Raw genomic sequence first — 15,784 nt, forward strand, 5'->3', positions numbered from 1 at the left:
TACAAGTACACATAATTTAAAGGCAAAACACTTGCTAAACAAGACAATACACATACATACACATACACAATAAAAGTTCCCTAAAAACAAATGAATTCACCAAAACTTAAAAACATAGGATCATGTACAATTACATATCTGATCCTTGTTTGAAAATGGTGTCACTTTGAGCTTAAAAAATTCCCATTTGTGATACATTTGGAGTTCTGGTGGTAAGGAGTTACACATATTGATTAAAAAAAACATTTTGAGACCTTCTGTTTAGAAGAAGTTTTATGAAAAAGCACTTTTGTATAGATGCATTGCTATAGTAACATTATGGAGTTCACCTACACCTCACCTCAATGATATTTACAGGTCAAAGGGGAAAGAAAGCCGTCTTCTGTAGCTTTGTTGTTTTTGCTCTTGCCGTCAGTGTTCTGCTAAATGTCCCTGATGGCAAAGCCAGTCATGTCTCGTATTGAGTCTGATTTGTTCTCAGATGTAACAGATGCACTGTACATTGCGTATTCTTCTCTACTGACACGTGACCTAATGACATACAATACAGTACCACCTGGTCATCTGTCGAGGACTCAAAGGGGCGACCCAGGAGCCTTGTTGCAGACCATGGGCCCCTCCAAATCCTCTTTTCCTCCCACATTTCTGTGTGTGTGATATTTACAGGAGAGCAGACGTGAGTTTGCTGCCACTCTTGCCCCTGGCACAGGACCTCTGCTCGCTCACATCTTAAAGCTGTCGTTTTACGAGGGGCCACGGGAGAGGCCGGATGCTGTGATTGTACGCATAAAAAGAAACATCTGCGTAAGAAAAGCCCTCCCTTGTTCAGTCTTTTTTATTTATTATTATAATAATACAATAAGAGGAAAAAAACCCATGACATAATTTCTTGTTATCTAAGAAGCTGAGGCTGCATTTACATTTGCTTTTCATGCAGCGTCCATGTGCTCTTAGGGGCGATGCACTGGAGTATAACTAAGCTAGCATGGAGGATATCCAACCATTTAAATCAAGCCTCTGGGAATTTTACATAACACATCATTGGCAAGCATTGGTTTTTACATAAAGACAAAGAAGGCCACAAAGAGCCACCGGACGGGCGTCTTAGCCTGAGACGAGCCGCTGCGTGTGTTTTTGCAGACTCCTCTAAAGCTTCACGGTCCTGTGGTCACTGTTGTGCTCCGAGAACGCCTCTGCTCATACCCAGACAGAACACAGACAGAAAGCTGCTTATTTTTTTTTTACACATCCAGGGGGGAAAAAATATTTTTCTGAACGCGACCTCCAAACTGAACCCTCTCCTCTGATGGGGCGACTTCTCAGCTTGATCTTCAGAGGAGCGCTCTCGAGCCTCTGGGCTCAAGGAGATACTGTAGGCCGCCATCGATTGTTCCTGTGCCGCAGAAGCTGTCATATATTATAGATGTTTCACGAGATGGCTCATGATCTAGACGATGTTGCCTTCATTTAGGAAGAGTTGTGTTTGTACTAAGGGTGGAGGAAGGGCTCTTGATACAGAGAAATGAGGACCTTTCTGATAAATTCTTCTCACAAGTGACAAAATAATGCCACTAAGATGCTGCAAACTAATATATTTCATTATGGGGCTCTGCAATAGAGCTGTATCTCACTGGGCAGCCAAGGATGCCACTTTGTCATTACAAGGCCACATGAGCGAGTCACCGGCAGCGTGGGACAGGGACAGAATCAAAGCTGTCTCTGGACAGAAGCTGACTGATTACTTTTCCAGCTAACATCAGAGCTCTGACAGCCAGCGTCCTTAGGGAGAGTTGAGTTTGCTCAATACTGATTATTTGACATCGAAAGTTGCTTATGTCACCGGTCACTTTACCCCAGATGTTGACAGGTGTGTGCGCGCATGTGCTTCACCTCTACAAATGCCCTTAAAGTGTTCATTGAAGGCAAGTAAACAAGTTGTGCATTTAGACAATCAGACAAAAAAAACTTTTCAAACTTCTTTACGGTCTTCATTTAACCGCAGCGATCAGTTAAAATGATATTGCTTCCATTCACCGCACAGCCTCTATAATCCTAATTCAATCAATTCCTTCCCAAATGAGGCATCATGAATAGGCACAATATTAAATCAGATAATAATATAGATTGATGAACAGTCCATGACAACATTAGCGGCCTTTCCAAAATGCAGAGATGAAAAAAAAAGGGAAGAAAATCAATGAACTCAAAGACCTGTCATTTGCATGGGCCTCTTCCCCTAATGGGAATAGTTTTACAGACAGGGAATTACAAGTTGAAATATTCTTTTTGATTATTGGACATCCATAGCCAAATATGATTTACATTAATGAGCATAAGTATATTAAAGGCATTTTATCCCCCAGCATCCGAAACAATTGAATAATGGCTCTGGCAAACAGGCAGAGGCCCGAGAAAATAGAGAGGAGGTAATGTCACTTTAATTACTAATGGATACCTCAATTGTTCAGACTTTGATTTTTCATCTTTGGGAATAATCTAATAAGGAATATATTCATCATCTTCATATCCCCTTTTAAAACGATGATTTTGTCAAGCCCAGACAGCGTAGTTATTTAAAGAAAGTGGCCATTTACCATGCTGGCCTCTAAGATTAACGGTTTATTTGAAGATTGCTTTCAAAAGATTATTTTCCTGTGAAGAAAGAAGTAAGGTCTTTCTATACCCAATTGCAGATGTCCGATACACTTAGGTTTGAGAAGTTGACCTTGTTAGTGGACACAGACATTGTAAAATTTCCCTTTAGAACTATAATTGCCCCACACTCTTCACTGTTTGTCATTGAATGGATGTTACACACTAGAGATCAAATTATAAATACTTGATTTATTCTGAAATGCTGTTGTTATTTTATTGTTCAGACTTTGATAGAATATCAGCTGTGGCATACCACTGCTGTACTAGCATGTTTTTTTTTAAATAACCAAGGCACAAAAACCTTTATTTTGTGAGAAAAGAAAAGGTGAGCAAGATTAGAGAACACTTTCAGATCCCTCCCAGGTATTGGTGTTAATCTGGCACTGAATTGTTGGACACACCCCATTTATCTGCAGCTCTCCTGGTTACTTTGAAAGATGGTGAACTGCTCTAAGGAGACTGAAACCCTGAGACAGCAGGTTGTCCAGATGAAGGCCAAAGGGATGACCCTCTCAGCCATCAGAGAGAGGCTGGGTGTTCAGTCTGTGATTTCAAGAAGATTGAAACTATATAGCAGAAAGATGGAGGCTCTGAAAGAACAGGCTTGCCTGCAGTTACATCTAACTCCCAAAGAGGCTGCTAGAAACAACATATTTCAACATGTACAACTTTAACTGCCCAGGAGTTTGTGTAAACAGTTTCCTGCCACAAGTTCCAGCATAGTTGCTCAGTTTCTTTTCCTTCTCTGTAGGGGTTAAAGAACACAACAGGGCCAGTGAAACTTCCGCCAGAGGACAACCCTACGGCAATCTGTTGGATCTACTTGATTCTGTGTGAACTAATGCAACTCAAAAGCGTCTTTTATTTAAATGCCTGCTTCTTTAAATCTCTACACCTTCAGTTTGTAATGCAGACATTGTGCTTTAGTCTTTAGAGTTAGAGTCTCACGCCTGAGCAGAGATGACCCTGGTGACATCATCTTTAGCTGTTTTTGTTGCCTGTAGTTCATACAGAAGCTGCACCCGTATCAAGCTGTAAGCAAAACACCCTCAGCATAGCTTCATTTAAATCATTTTCATTATATATTTACAGACTGTTCTGCCATGCAAAGGACATTTTGCCCAGTCTCCTTAAGAGGTCAACAGCAGCACTGGCCCCACAGGTGTAATCCCATTTACTTTGATCCTCTGTTTTTATGTCCTCGTTAAAAGCTGCTGAAGTAGCATCACGGTATGAGTAAATACGCAGCTGGAATATATATGAGCATTAATCATTCTCTGTAGTGGACAGGACACTACTACCTCACTGGAAATTGAGGACTGTGCAGAAATGATACATTACATTGAATTTAGATATTTATCCTTTAATCATGACAGGAGTTTTGTACCTTTCCTATAAGCATCCAGCATGTATTACATCAAAATGTACCCTATCATATTTCTGGCTTATTGCTTTATCAGAAGACATTTATTCAAACCACCCTCTCTGAAAGTAGAAAGGAGGTGCTATTACTGTATGTATCCAACATTTTTAACAAAGTTATCAAACTCTTCCATCTGGATTATGCTGAAGAAGCCAATGATGTGGTCTAAAGCAAAACGAAGCCCGGGCATTATAAAGAAGCACTTTTAAAGTCTGAGTCACATCATGCGTATTCACTTTTCTCTTTTTCTTTTTTTTTGTTGAATGTCATTGCTGTGATGGTTTTATTGCTTTAGACCCCTCTGCCGGGCAGGTTAGGGGAGCGACTGCACGACTGATGAGCATGGCAGGAAATTGGCAGATGGAAGCATCCATTTCACCGCTAATTAGGGGGTCCAGAAGCCCGCCGACTGACAGGGTTCAACTGGGCAATGTAGTGCCTGCCAGCTCCCATCCCGTGCGCTTTATAAAACGCTCTTTAATTCCCCGGCACAATATCATTAACTTTGTAAGTGGATGAACACAATGGACAAGCAATTTAATTAACTTCTACCATTGAATGTTAGAGGGGAGACTAAATGAAATTAATGCACAATATTTCCCAGGGAGGCAGCCAACCTTGGGAGTGGGTCTGGATTGTTGGCAGGTCAGGCGCTGCCGTGGCTTTGGCCAATTATGCCTTGTTTAGACCCATCCATAATATTTTCCTCAAAAGAAAATAAAATCAGTGGTTTTGAGATCAATCATGAGCGTATGTCGCTCTGCATTCTGGGAGATTTTAGAATAATGAAGTGGAAGCCTGGAAACACTGAAATAGAGCTGAAATACAGGTATCAAAACGGATCCATACAGCAGTGGGCGGTTACTTGAGATAGACGATCAATAAATGGATGGTTGGAGGTTGAGTTTGGGAAATGTAGTAAATACATTTGTTTTTGATTGTTGAACTAGACATTGTAATGCTGGTCGGTCTCTCCATTACTTTGATCCAGATTGAAATATTTACTTTAATAACTGTTGGGTGGATTGCCATGAAACTGAGACTTTCATGGTCTCCAGTGGTTGAATGCTCATGACTTTTTTCTATAATGACATCATGTGGTTTACATTTTTGTATTTCTCAACAGCTATTGGATGAATTGCCATGACATTCATGGTCCCCAGAAGATGAATCCTCTTGTGACACTAGCAGGTTGACATTTGTGCTCTAGAGGGAAATGTTGCGTTTTGATGAAGACATTCATGATCTTTTGGAAATGTGTCACTCCATTCATCAACAGGTCAAGATTTCAGTTTGTAAAAATACTTAATTGATCAAATTTTATTATCTATTTGGCCATTAGGGCTGGACAACATGGCCAACATCTTCAACAATATAGCATGTTAATGTATAGCATGATCAGATGACCTAAAGGAGGTGAAAACTGCCATAACTATTGATGGAAATGGAGAAAGAACCAAATTGGAACTAAAACCGGAATCAGAGTTAGCAGATTTTTTTCTTTAACTAAAAAACAGAAAACTGCACAAATATTTGCTAATTTCATCTAAAAAATACGCTTATATAGTTGCGTTGATGTTGAAACTTTTTCCACACAGTAAATCAGGCCAATGAGCAAAACTGATACCGGCATTGGTATCAATAGAATTGTATCAATTCCAATCCCTGGCCGTAACGCAGTTCGGCTTTTCAACATTGTGATAGAAACGAGGTAGAAAAATATATTTGATAGACATTTGTCGTTTTTTGTTGTTTTTACGATATATATAGCACCATATCGCCCAGCCCTATTTGATATTTCAGTACAATAACCATTACAGCCTTGCAGGGCTGCTAGTGTTGCTGTAGACTCTTAGTCTGGTTTGTTTTGTAATGTTACAGATGCAAAAATCATTACTGCATTTCAGAATGAAGAGCCTTATCTGACCATATTTCAGTATTATCCACTGTAGCCACAATACAAGTTAAAATGAGGTTCAGGTGGTCTGGATCTGCTGCTCCTGCTTTAATTGTAAGGGATCAATACTAGTCCTGCTTCGCCATGTAAACCAATTTCCTTGCAAGGTTTGCTCATGAGGTCCTCATGGGGACAGTGGAAGAGCATTAAGGAAAGTAAGCTTAACTTAGATCTTAATTACTCTGGAATAAACAAGTACATTTGTGTTAACATGTTTCCTTTTAGTATATCTTTGGACTGTCTAATTCCTTCCCTCCGTCCCTTACCTATGCACCCCAGAGACAAGGGCTCCTTCAGGACGTGACGGATGGCTCCAACACTCGGGCCGCTTTCAAATCACAGGAAGTGATAGAGGAAGTTTTAATGAGAGTTTTGTCTGTGTATCCAGTCAGACCTTCCAGGCAGCCGATGAATAATAGACACTGTGGCTCAATACTCTGAATACTCAATCAATGGCACTGGGAGAGGGCCTTGGCAAACACATATGGCAGCCCGGGGTGGGCGGTGGGCTCAGGAGGGGGTAGAAAATACTAAGGCTTCTCCATCTGTATCTCTGGGCTGAAAGAACAAGACATTTCTATTGATGCTGTTCACTTTTGTGCCGTGGTGTTTTCCTTGCCAGGGATGACAAACAGGCTGTTTGTGCAGTATTGGAGATTTGTGCAGAGAGGCTCCTGTGAAGGTGCTCTTTTAGCCCCAGATCCTGCATATCAATGGGTCCCTTGCGAGAACTGATCTTGAAATAGATATGTGGATTGGTACATTCAGTAGCTGTCAGAGTACATAGCATGCTTACTGTTCTATTGTCTGCTGAACCTTAACACTTTGTATTGGAGTGTGTTTAGAATGAAGCTGTGTCCTTAGTGACTAATGAGGATATTATAATGAGGATATTATGCAGCTATTAGTCAGAGCTTATGTCTCCTTCTCTAAGCTGTTTTGACGTAACATGTGTTTCTGATATATCGCAACGCCATTTCTTCATGACAGCATATCTGATTGACCTTTCGGATAAGACGGCGTGCGCATGTATGTGTACACATTCCTGAGGGTTTTTCCTGGTGATGGTTCTATGTGCAGGTTTATGCGGAAGTGTGATATCAGTCGGGATTTGACAGATGATGGGATCCCAGAGAGTTCTGAGCAATGAGATATAAACTGGAAAACCGCCCATTTTGTCTCTGCTGTCCAGAGGGCGAAATGCCACAGAAAACCCTGAGGAGATATTTCTCTGAGGGGGCTGAAACGAGCCTGAACACTGAGATAACCCTGATCACGGTGCAAGTACTGTATCAAGGTAGTGGTGTTAATGAGTCATTCTTTTTTTTTTTTTATTACAACTTTTTTTTTTTTCATAGTTTGGGTCATCTTTCCTGTAATAACAAGACTGTGTTCACCAAGGTAATTTCTTAAAATATGTTAACATTGTTAAAAAGGAATACCGGCAGTCAGAGAATCAAACCGGTTGTAGACTAATGGATTAATAAACTAATCAAATGAGGTCTAACATTCTTATTATTGGCATTTCGGATGCGCTCAGTTTCACTTTTTCCTCTAAATAAAGTGGTTTAGCTAATCAACAACTACAACTACAAACAAATCCCAAGTTGTAACCAACCATAATTATGTTTAAAGGTCCCATATTATGCTCTCTCTCTCATGCTTGTATTTTGGGTTTCTACTAGAACAAAAAATACATTATTGTTCTCATACTGTGTGTTTGAATATACCTGTATTCACCCTCTGTCTGAAGCGATTTGTTTTAGCGCATGTCTATTCAAGACTCCCCTCTGACAAAGCTCGATCTGCTCTGATTGGTCAACATTTCCAGGTCTTCCGTACCTGTGTTCTCTGTGTCGGGGAATGACTGTAACGGCACTGTAGTGACACTTTATACCTATAGTTTCGAAATCACAACTGTACAGAAGCCTGACGGGTCGTTTAAAGGCACAGTTTCTTAATACAGGCTGTGTGCATTTCTCTGTGGATTGAGTGTTTTGATACTTTCACAGTATTTATATAGCATCTCCACCTGCTTTATAGTAAAAACAATGCATGGAAATCTGACTTAATTTTTGCAATATGAGACCTTTAAAGGTTAACAAAGCAGTACCAGTGCCAAAGGATTTCATTTAAAAGTATTCTTATGAAACTGATTGGTGGCACTCCTAAAACTCTATAAACTTCAACACTAACCATTTTGGTGTTAAAAAATGTCATTCTTTCATCATTGGACCTCACAGAGAATTACAAATCACCCCCAGGTGTGACGGGCAGGTACTAACTTCTGTTACCACAATGAACAATAATCAAAAATAGAAACTTTTCATCGGGATACATTTATACATTGCACCAGTACACGCTTAAAACCACTCCATTTAAACAACTAAATCTGTGTACAGTGTGTTCAGATGTAGGAATACAACCTAAAATACAAAACCAACAAAAGGTAATGGTAAAGGAAACAAAGATGTCCCGCCACAGTTCTCTCTTCTCTTTTGAGTAAGCCCCACTTGTTAAAGCCCTTTATGAGTATATCATCTGTTTTCCTATTAAAACCCCTCACTGGAGGCACACGCTCTCTGCTCCACAAACCCATAAGGCTGCACTTTGCTAGTGTCTGGGGGACGACAGAACATTACCCTCGGAAGTTGTACAGTGACACTGCGATGACACCGGAGTGTGTATGTGTCGGCTCTCCTGGGACGGGCCACTCTCCCTTAGCACAGATTGGAGGTGAGACCTTGAAGAAAAATTATTACTTTTATGTTTGCTTTATGGCTCATTTTTCACATTAAACGCAGAAAATCTATTCAGAGGTCACAGAATTCCTGCTTCTCTTCGTCGGCCAGAACTAATTTTTGCAGCCCTCGGTATCGATAAAGCATTCAGCGGAGCAAAGTATGCAGGCTATGTACTGCAGCTCTCAAGTCTCTATTTTCCACCAGCCAGTCTATTGGGACTTGTTCAGCCCATATCTGCTGGGGTTTTGGAAATGTCAACTACACACTTGTACGAACAGACACACACACACACACACACACACACACAGACAGTGAGCAGTGTGTCAGTGTGCCCTTATCTGTAAGCGGCGTAGCCAATACGACTCGTGATAAGACATAGCATTGCCAGAAGGACTCATAAAACCCCGGCTTTTATGGCGCGGTTATTGTCTTTCTGTCTACAATTATGGTGATTACTCATTTTCCCTCACCCCCCCTCCCCGCAACCCTCATGGTGCACTTAATAGACTGCATTTTACTAATGGAAAATTAAGTAGCAGCCGTGGCAGTAGGGTTTATAAATATGTAAAATATACTTTTAATTATTTCAAGTGAATCTGGCAGCTAATCAATAAAGAGGGACGTGACAAACATACGTTTGACACAGGCCATTGTAAAGCCACTGGTAAAAGATAAGCATGGCCTGTCAGCGCAGTCCAGCCCTAATGAATATTTTGAGGCTGTCATGTAAGGAGACAAATGGATTAATTGCGCCCTGCTAATATAATAGCTTCTTCATGAAGAGTGCAGGAGGGAGGCAGAGGAGAGGAGAGAGAGCACGGCAGCTGCTACGTCCTGAACCCTGTTGTCAAATAAATATTTATGAGGGTTGAGGGTTAAGTAGATTTTTGCGATTACACGGATAGCCACTTAAGCATAGTTGTTTATCATTTATTTGAAAATTGATTCACGCCGATTTGTTTGATGTCATATTAATTTCATTTTTCGTAGGCATTGAGGGACTGTAGAAGGATCTGTGGGGGCTCTTTGGAACGAGAGCAAAGGGTTTAATCTTTGTTTTATTTTTTATTTTTTGCAGACAGTTGTTGTCAAAGACTCCCTGCAGTCATTTATCAGGTTTTGGGATTGAGTTCAGATTTTCTTTTAAGTCAGTGAGTGTATTCTTTGGGGCTGCAGCTGATGATCATTTTCATCATCTGTTTATACAGTATGTACAGCATTTTTCCAGTTATCTGTTGACCATTGCAATTTCACAGAGCTCAAGGTGAACTCGTTTGCCTTCCATTTGTCAAAGATATTCACTTTACATATCGTACAGATATAACAGAGAATAGAAGAAAATCCTCATATTCAAGCAGATGGAACCAGTAAATCTTTAATTTGTTTTTCTTCATAGACCATTTATCACTCATAATCCGTTCATTAATTGTTTGAGCAGTTGCACTCAAGGCTGGGTGATATGTCTATATCAAAACAATTAAAAAATATCTTTTGTACAGAACATTTAAGTCATTCAAATGACTTTTTATGTTCTGATCCTTGCATGTTAATTTGGCACTAAAGTTCTTAATCAAATGAGAAAAAACTCAGAACTTTTCACTAACTATTTAATTCACACAGAAGTACACAGAAATAGGCTTTACTATGTTGTTGTTTCATGAAAACCATTTATTAATTGAATTAACAGGAAAACTGCTATATTGTGATGAATATCGTTATCGAGATAGTAAATAACCTATATTAGGATAGAACCGTTTGGCCACGCCACCTAGCCCTAGTTGTACTCTGACTTTCCATAGAAATTGCACCTTTTTTATTTGTTATAGAGTGAAATATATTCTTTTATCTCTATCATCGAACGTCATATTTCAAACTAGTCATTTTTACTTGACTGCCCGCTGAAATATTTACACAAACAGCAGCAGTTAGCATAGTGGCACCATTTTGACGAATAGCACGTTTTTCCCTCCCCTCGGCCTGTTCTCCTATCCATCTCGAGTGTCGTTGGCACTTTAAGGTGAAAGAGAACATAAAGACAAGTGAGCACAAATAAGTGTAGGGGGCCTTCCTGGAACACCGTCCTCTTGCAATGGAAAGCTGTGACCTTGAGTCCTGCCTTCACCCAACGCTGTCCCCTCTCTCTCTCTCTCACACACACACACACACACACACACACACACACACACACACACACACACACACACACACACACACACACACACACCCCACCCCACCTCCCTCTTTCTCTGTCCTCCGTTAGAGCAGGAGAAGAAATGAGGCAGCGAGGTGGTGGTGGTGGTGGTGGTGGGGGGTTTTGGGTCACCAGCCGCTGTTCTCATCAATTAAATGTGCGACAGTGTTTTCCGTCGGCTGAACTTATATGTCAAGGAGATAGGCAGGACCTCATGTTTGTGCTTTTGACAAATCAGCAAATGTTTAATCTCAAGATGTGCCGGCGCTCATAAATAATGCAGAGGCCGGGGGCCGGGCCCAAACTCTCTCCCAACGTGCCGGAGAGAGGCGTCTGCTCCCGGCTTCAATAGGAAAACACAGGAAAAACCCTCCAGACTAAATCCTGCCTGGAGCCTTTTCTTATACAGATGTCCCTCCTTCTTTTGATCACATCCCTCTAATCCCACCTCATCACAACTCTTTTATTTTACTTTACCTGAGCCTTACCTCCCGTTATCTCATCCATCTTTGTCTTTCGCCACTTTTCCCTCTCATGTTTTAATTTGGTCGCTCTGGTCCTTAAAGTGAAAGCTACGCACCCTCTTCCTCTCAGACTCCTCTCAGAATTATCTCGAGCCAAAGGTCTGCTATCTCAAAGACACAGAGGATTGAGCTTGAGCTTTGCCTCCATTTGCCCTAAATGTAAAGAGGGCAACAGAAAGCAGTGTAGTGGACTGTGAACCGCATCAAATCCCCCTCTGCACCACTCTCACTTCTTCCCACAGACTTGGATTGGCTTGTCCACCGACTGGGAAAGTTTCCTGATGTTCACAGGGGAAATTAAGATTTTAAGCCTATTGAAGTTGATCTTTGCTCATTCAAAAGTCCATCTGAATGTGTCCTTTGAAAGCTCAAATTGTTGACTCGCCACATTAGAGGACTCCCCGAGAATCGGGTGCGCAGAGACTGTACTGTACCGAGAGCACGTTGCACCTGTTGTTGTGTAGTTGATAGTGTGTAGTGTTTGTGACTCCCCTTTGAGAGGAGCTGTGGGAAGTGTGCTGTGGAGTGTGTTAAGATTGAGGCTCTATACTTTCAGCCCAGTTTATTAGTCAAGCATTCTCACATTAGGTCAATCCTTTGCACACTTAACGTTGTGAAAAGGGTCATGAACAGGGGTCTTGGAAACCGGAGAAATAATGTGATTGTAGCACTTGAACGGCTTGGAAGTTTGGCAATAATGGTTGGAAATGTAGGCGTTTTTAATTCCACCCATCATGTGGAAAATCTGTGAAGTGATAAATCGTGACAATCTTGATCCAGAGCCAGTAAAGAAATAAATATCTTGTAAAAATGTATAGAATCATTTATGGAAAATGTTTCCAATCTCACAAATACTTTTCCTCTTGCAGGCTCTCGGAAGTTTCTACTTTATCCACGAGTCTTTGAAAAACATCCACCAGTTTGATTTCAAAGGTGAGTATCCCTCTCCCACACACTTCCACACATGCATCATCACCGATGTGTGATAAAATCACACCGTGCCCCCTCATCCCACCCCTGCATATCAAACACAACCATTCGCAGGCTATTCCCCCTTCCATCAGAAAGCAGCGAGCTAAGATTGGCTTTGAGGATAATATAAAGGGTGGGGACAGAATGGTAATGCTTATTAATATTAGGATTTAATTCATAAGGTTTCGGGCCTACAGTAATGATGTGCCGCGGGTTATTGGACAGTTACGGCGGTCTCATCAGGCTGCGGTGTCAGAGGGCCCCGGGGTCCGCTGGCCGCGCTAATTAAAGAAGGGATATAGATGTGGAGGCACCTCGCTTCTTATTAGACCCAAGTCAGCATTAGCACCAGTTACCCCAGTGAAGGACAGGGCGAAGGCAGGGGAGGGGTCGGGAGGGGAGAGGACCACTCCCCACGAACACACACATACTTTAAAGATTTGATTTAAAGTCAGAATTACATCAACTACTGTACGTTCTGTCTAGCTATGTTGATTGTTTTTTTATTACCAGCTTTATTCCCAGCAGACATTTTGAAGTGTGAGCAGCAGAAGTGCAGGTGTTCCTGATAATTGGCTCTGTTCCATTCAAGTGAGCCGTGACAGTTAACCAGCATGCACAATACCAAGACCTTGACACCGAAGCAGCTAAATGGAATCCAGCCATCACCCATGTCATTATGCACACCTGGGATCTGTCTTTATATAAGCTGCTATTCCTACACAGCGAAACAATGTGTGACGTCCACACCAAGAACAATAACGATGTGAGCATCAATACTGATGAAGAATTAAGTTCTGTAAACGGCGCTGCCAGGAACACGCTGTGTGCTCCAGCTGCGTTGGACCCCTAAAAGTTCAGTGGTGGAACAAGTATGCAGGTCTATTACTTAAGAAAAAATATTTGGTGTATAGTATCCGCAATACTACAGTATAAAGATACTCTGTTACAATTAAAAGTCCTGCCTTCAAAGTCTCACTTAAGTAACAGCACAAAATTATAAGCATCAGAATGTACTCAAAGTACCAAAAGTACAGTAAAAGTGCCCATTATGCATTGAATGTCTATTAAATTACTGGAGTATAAAGAGTGATCCATTAGATGTTGCAGTTGGTAAAGGTGTGAAACGTCACATTATATCATAATATATTAGTTGAGTATATTTTGTAGTAGTTATCTAAATATGCAAAGTAACTAAAGTTGACAAATTAACGCTGGTGGAGTAAAAAGCTTAGGCTCAACATGTAGTGGAGTTGAAGTATAAAGTAGCATAGAATGAAAATACTCAACTAAAGCAAGGTACCTCAAAAGTGCAGTACGTGAATTCATGTTCTTAGTTTCATTCCACCGCTACAAAGTGGATATCGCTGACCTGTTGCTGACGTTGCACAGAGAAGGAAAAAGAAAAACTGAAGGGTATTGGCTCACAAAGACCAGAGGAGTTAGGAGATTCCTACTGTTAGGAGCATTGTCACATTTATAAAGGCCTCGAGTTTCCTTCTCACCTTTGTCAAACAGAAAATAAAATAGTTTCTAATGTGTTAAAATGTATTGGGAATATCAGTGTTTATTTGTTCCGTGTAAGATTAGTAAAATGGTCTTTGAACATATTTTCTGTCAGTGATAAAAGGTGCTTATTCAGTGCTAAAAGACGGTCAGCGCCACCGCAACACCTTCTTCTTATTCATATTTCATGTTTTGATGGATCCTGATGGATTTTGATTGGCTGTCATCTTTCATCAAAACGTCCTAAAGTTGACCCCAACGTTATTGTTCACCTGTCACTGTCAGTATATCTGAGTTAGAACGATTTTTAAAAGCACAGATTCACACTTATCGCTCTCGTTCTTGGTGTGGACGGCCTTTAACTGACACCAGTCCTCCTTCACACATGTTCAATCATCAGTCCTGGCAGCAGTGCTTGCACATGAGCTTGAATATGTACTTTGTGGTCACATTATATATGTAGCTCAAAATCACAAATCACCAGAATGTGTCATAGGACTAACACAGGACGTACAGTACAACACCCTCTGTCTTTTGAATCCTGATGGGATAAGGAAGGACCTTCCCATTATAAACCCTTTAAGCTCAGTGATACAAACAGGCGGACGTGCCACGCCAGGTGTAAAAAGCAAGAGGAGATGGTTGGCTCAGGCACTTCATGTTGATTTTATAGTAAATACACAGGGATCTAAATATGTTTAGGGTCATATCTCCCAGTGATGCTCCTGTGAGCTCACCTCTCTCCACTGAATACCTCTGTTCTTCATCCTGACCAGCAGGTGGTGCAGTTGTCTGTTACTCTAGCTTTCAATGAGCTCTAATTGTATCAGGAGATTCAGACTCACACCCGTGGGGTCTCCAGAAATTAACCTGCCATGTTTGATACAATAAGCTGCTTTTTTCCCCTTTCCTTGCTCTGTTTCTCCACCTCTCTTTCTGTCTTCCGTCCCCTCCATCTCCACTTTAGCCAAGAAATTCAAGAAGGTTGTCGGGAAGGAAACCTACTCAGAGACACTAGAAAGCACGCCTTCGCTGGAGAAGGAGAAGTTTCCACAGGACTACTTTCCTGAGGTGGGTAATGTAATAAGCACATTTGACTGACTGATGGTGGCAGCTTTCTGCTGAGGCGTGGACTGACGGATATCACAGTGAGGGGGTGGGTGGGGTTGTCATGACAAATGAACACACAGCTCTTTTACAGCATATGCAAGTTTAATAAAGCTGCAAAATTGAAAAAAGTCATCAATCAAGGACGAAAACGAATGAATTTTGATTTATTCTCCCCTAAACAAGATTGCAAAAGATATCTTACGAAATACTCGATCCACTCAGCTGTGTTCGGTAATACGGTGGCAAACTTAAATAATATATACAAAAAAGAGATTTCCTTCCCCTACTTTTTTATTCATTTTTCAAAAGCAATTTTGTTTTCCATGTATCTTTTTGTTTTAGTGTCCAGTGGTTTGGGGTTTTTTTTCATCGAGGAAATCCAGGCGTCACATGGCTGATTTAAAGACAAATCAGTCAAAAAATTCAAATCGTGGAACAGAGAAAGTCCTCGTTGTGTTCTGCCGCGTCCCGTGAAGCAATTCTCTGCTCGCTCCGCTGTGTTCACTTTTCTGGTTCCGGTGTGCTGTGTTATCAGAGGGGCGCTGAGCATAGCTGTGCTGATATAGTAATAAAGAGCACGACCGCCCGTGTGTCATCCCCGCACTCCCCACTCATCTGTCAACCATGCTCCGACGGCCGCCTCCGCAAATATATGCAAAACAGATGGATACGGCCCCTTCACACACTTCCCCCCAATTTCCG

At 41.3% G+C, this 15,784-nt stretch overlaps 1 protein-coding gene across 1 annotated transcript in view; it reads left to right on the top strand.

Moving 5' to 3' along the window:
• The window catches only part of inpp5a (inositol polyphosphate-5-phosphatase A), a 162,411-nt gene that overhangs the window by 79,847 nt on the left and 66,780 nt on the right, over nt 1–15,784 (top strand). Inside the window, exons 5-6 of the mRNA XM_083922975.1 lie at nt 12,364–12,427; nt 14,940–15,043. Of these exons, the coding sequence (XP_083779101.1) occupies nt 12,364–12,427; nt 14,940–15,043 (168 nt within the window). The remainder of the gene's footprint in view (nt 1–12,363; nt 12,428–14,939; nt 15,044–15,784) is intronic.

The sequence above is a fragment of the Echiichthys vipera genome, assembly GCF_963691815.1.
Source record: "Echiichthys vipera genome assembly, chromosome: 11".
NCBI classification, from domain to species: domain Eukaryota; kingdom Metazoa; phylum Chordata; class Actinopteri; order Perciformes; family Trachinidae; genus Echiichthys; species Echiichthys vipera.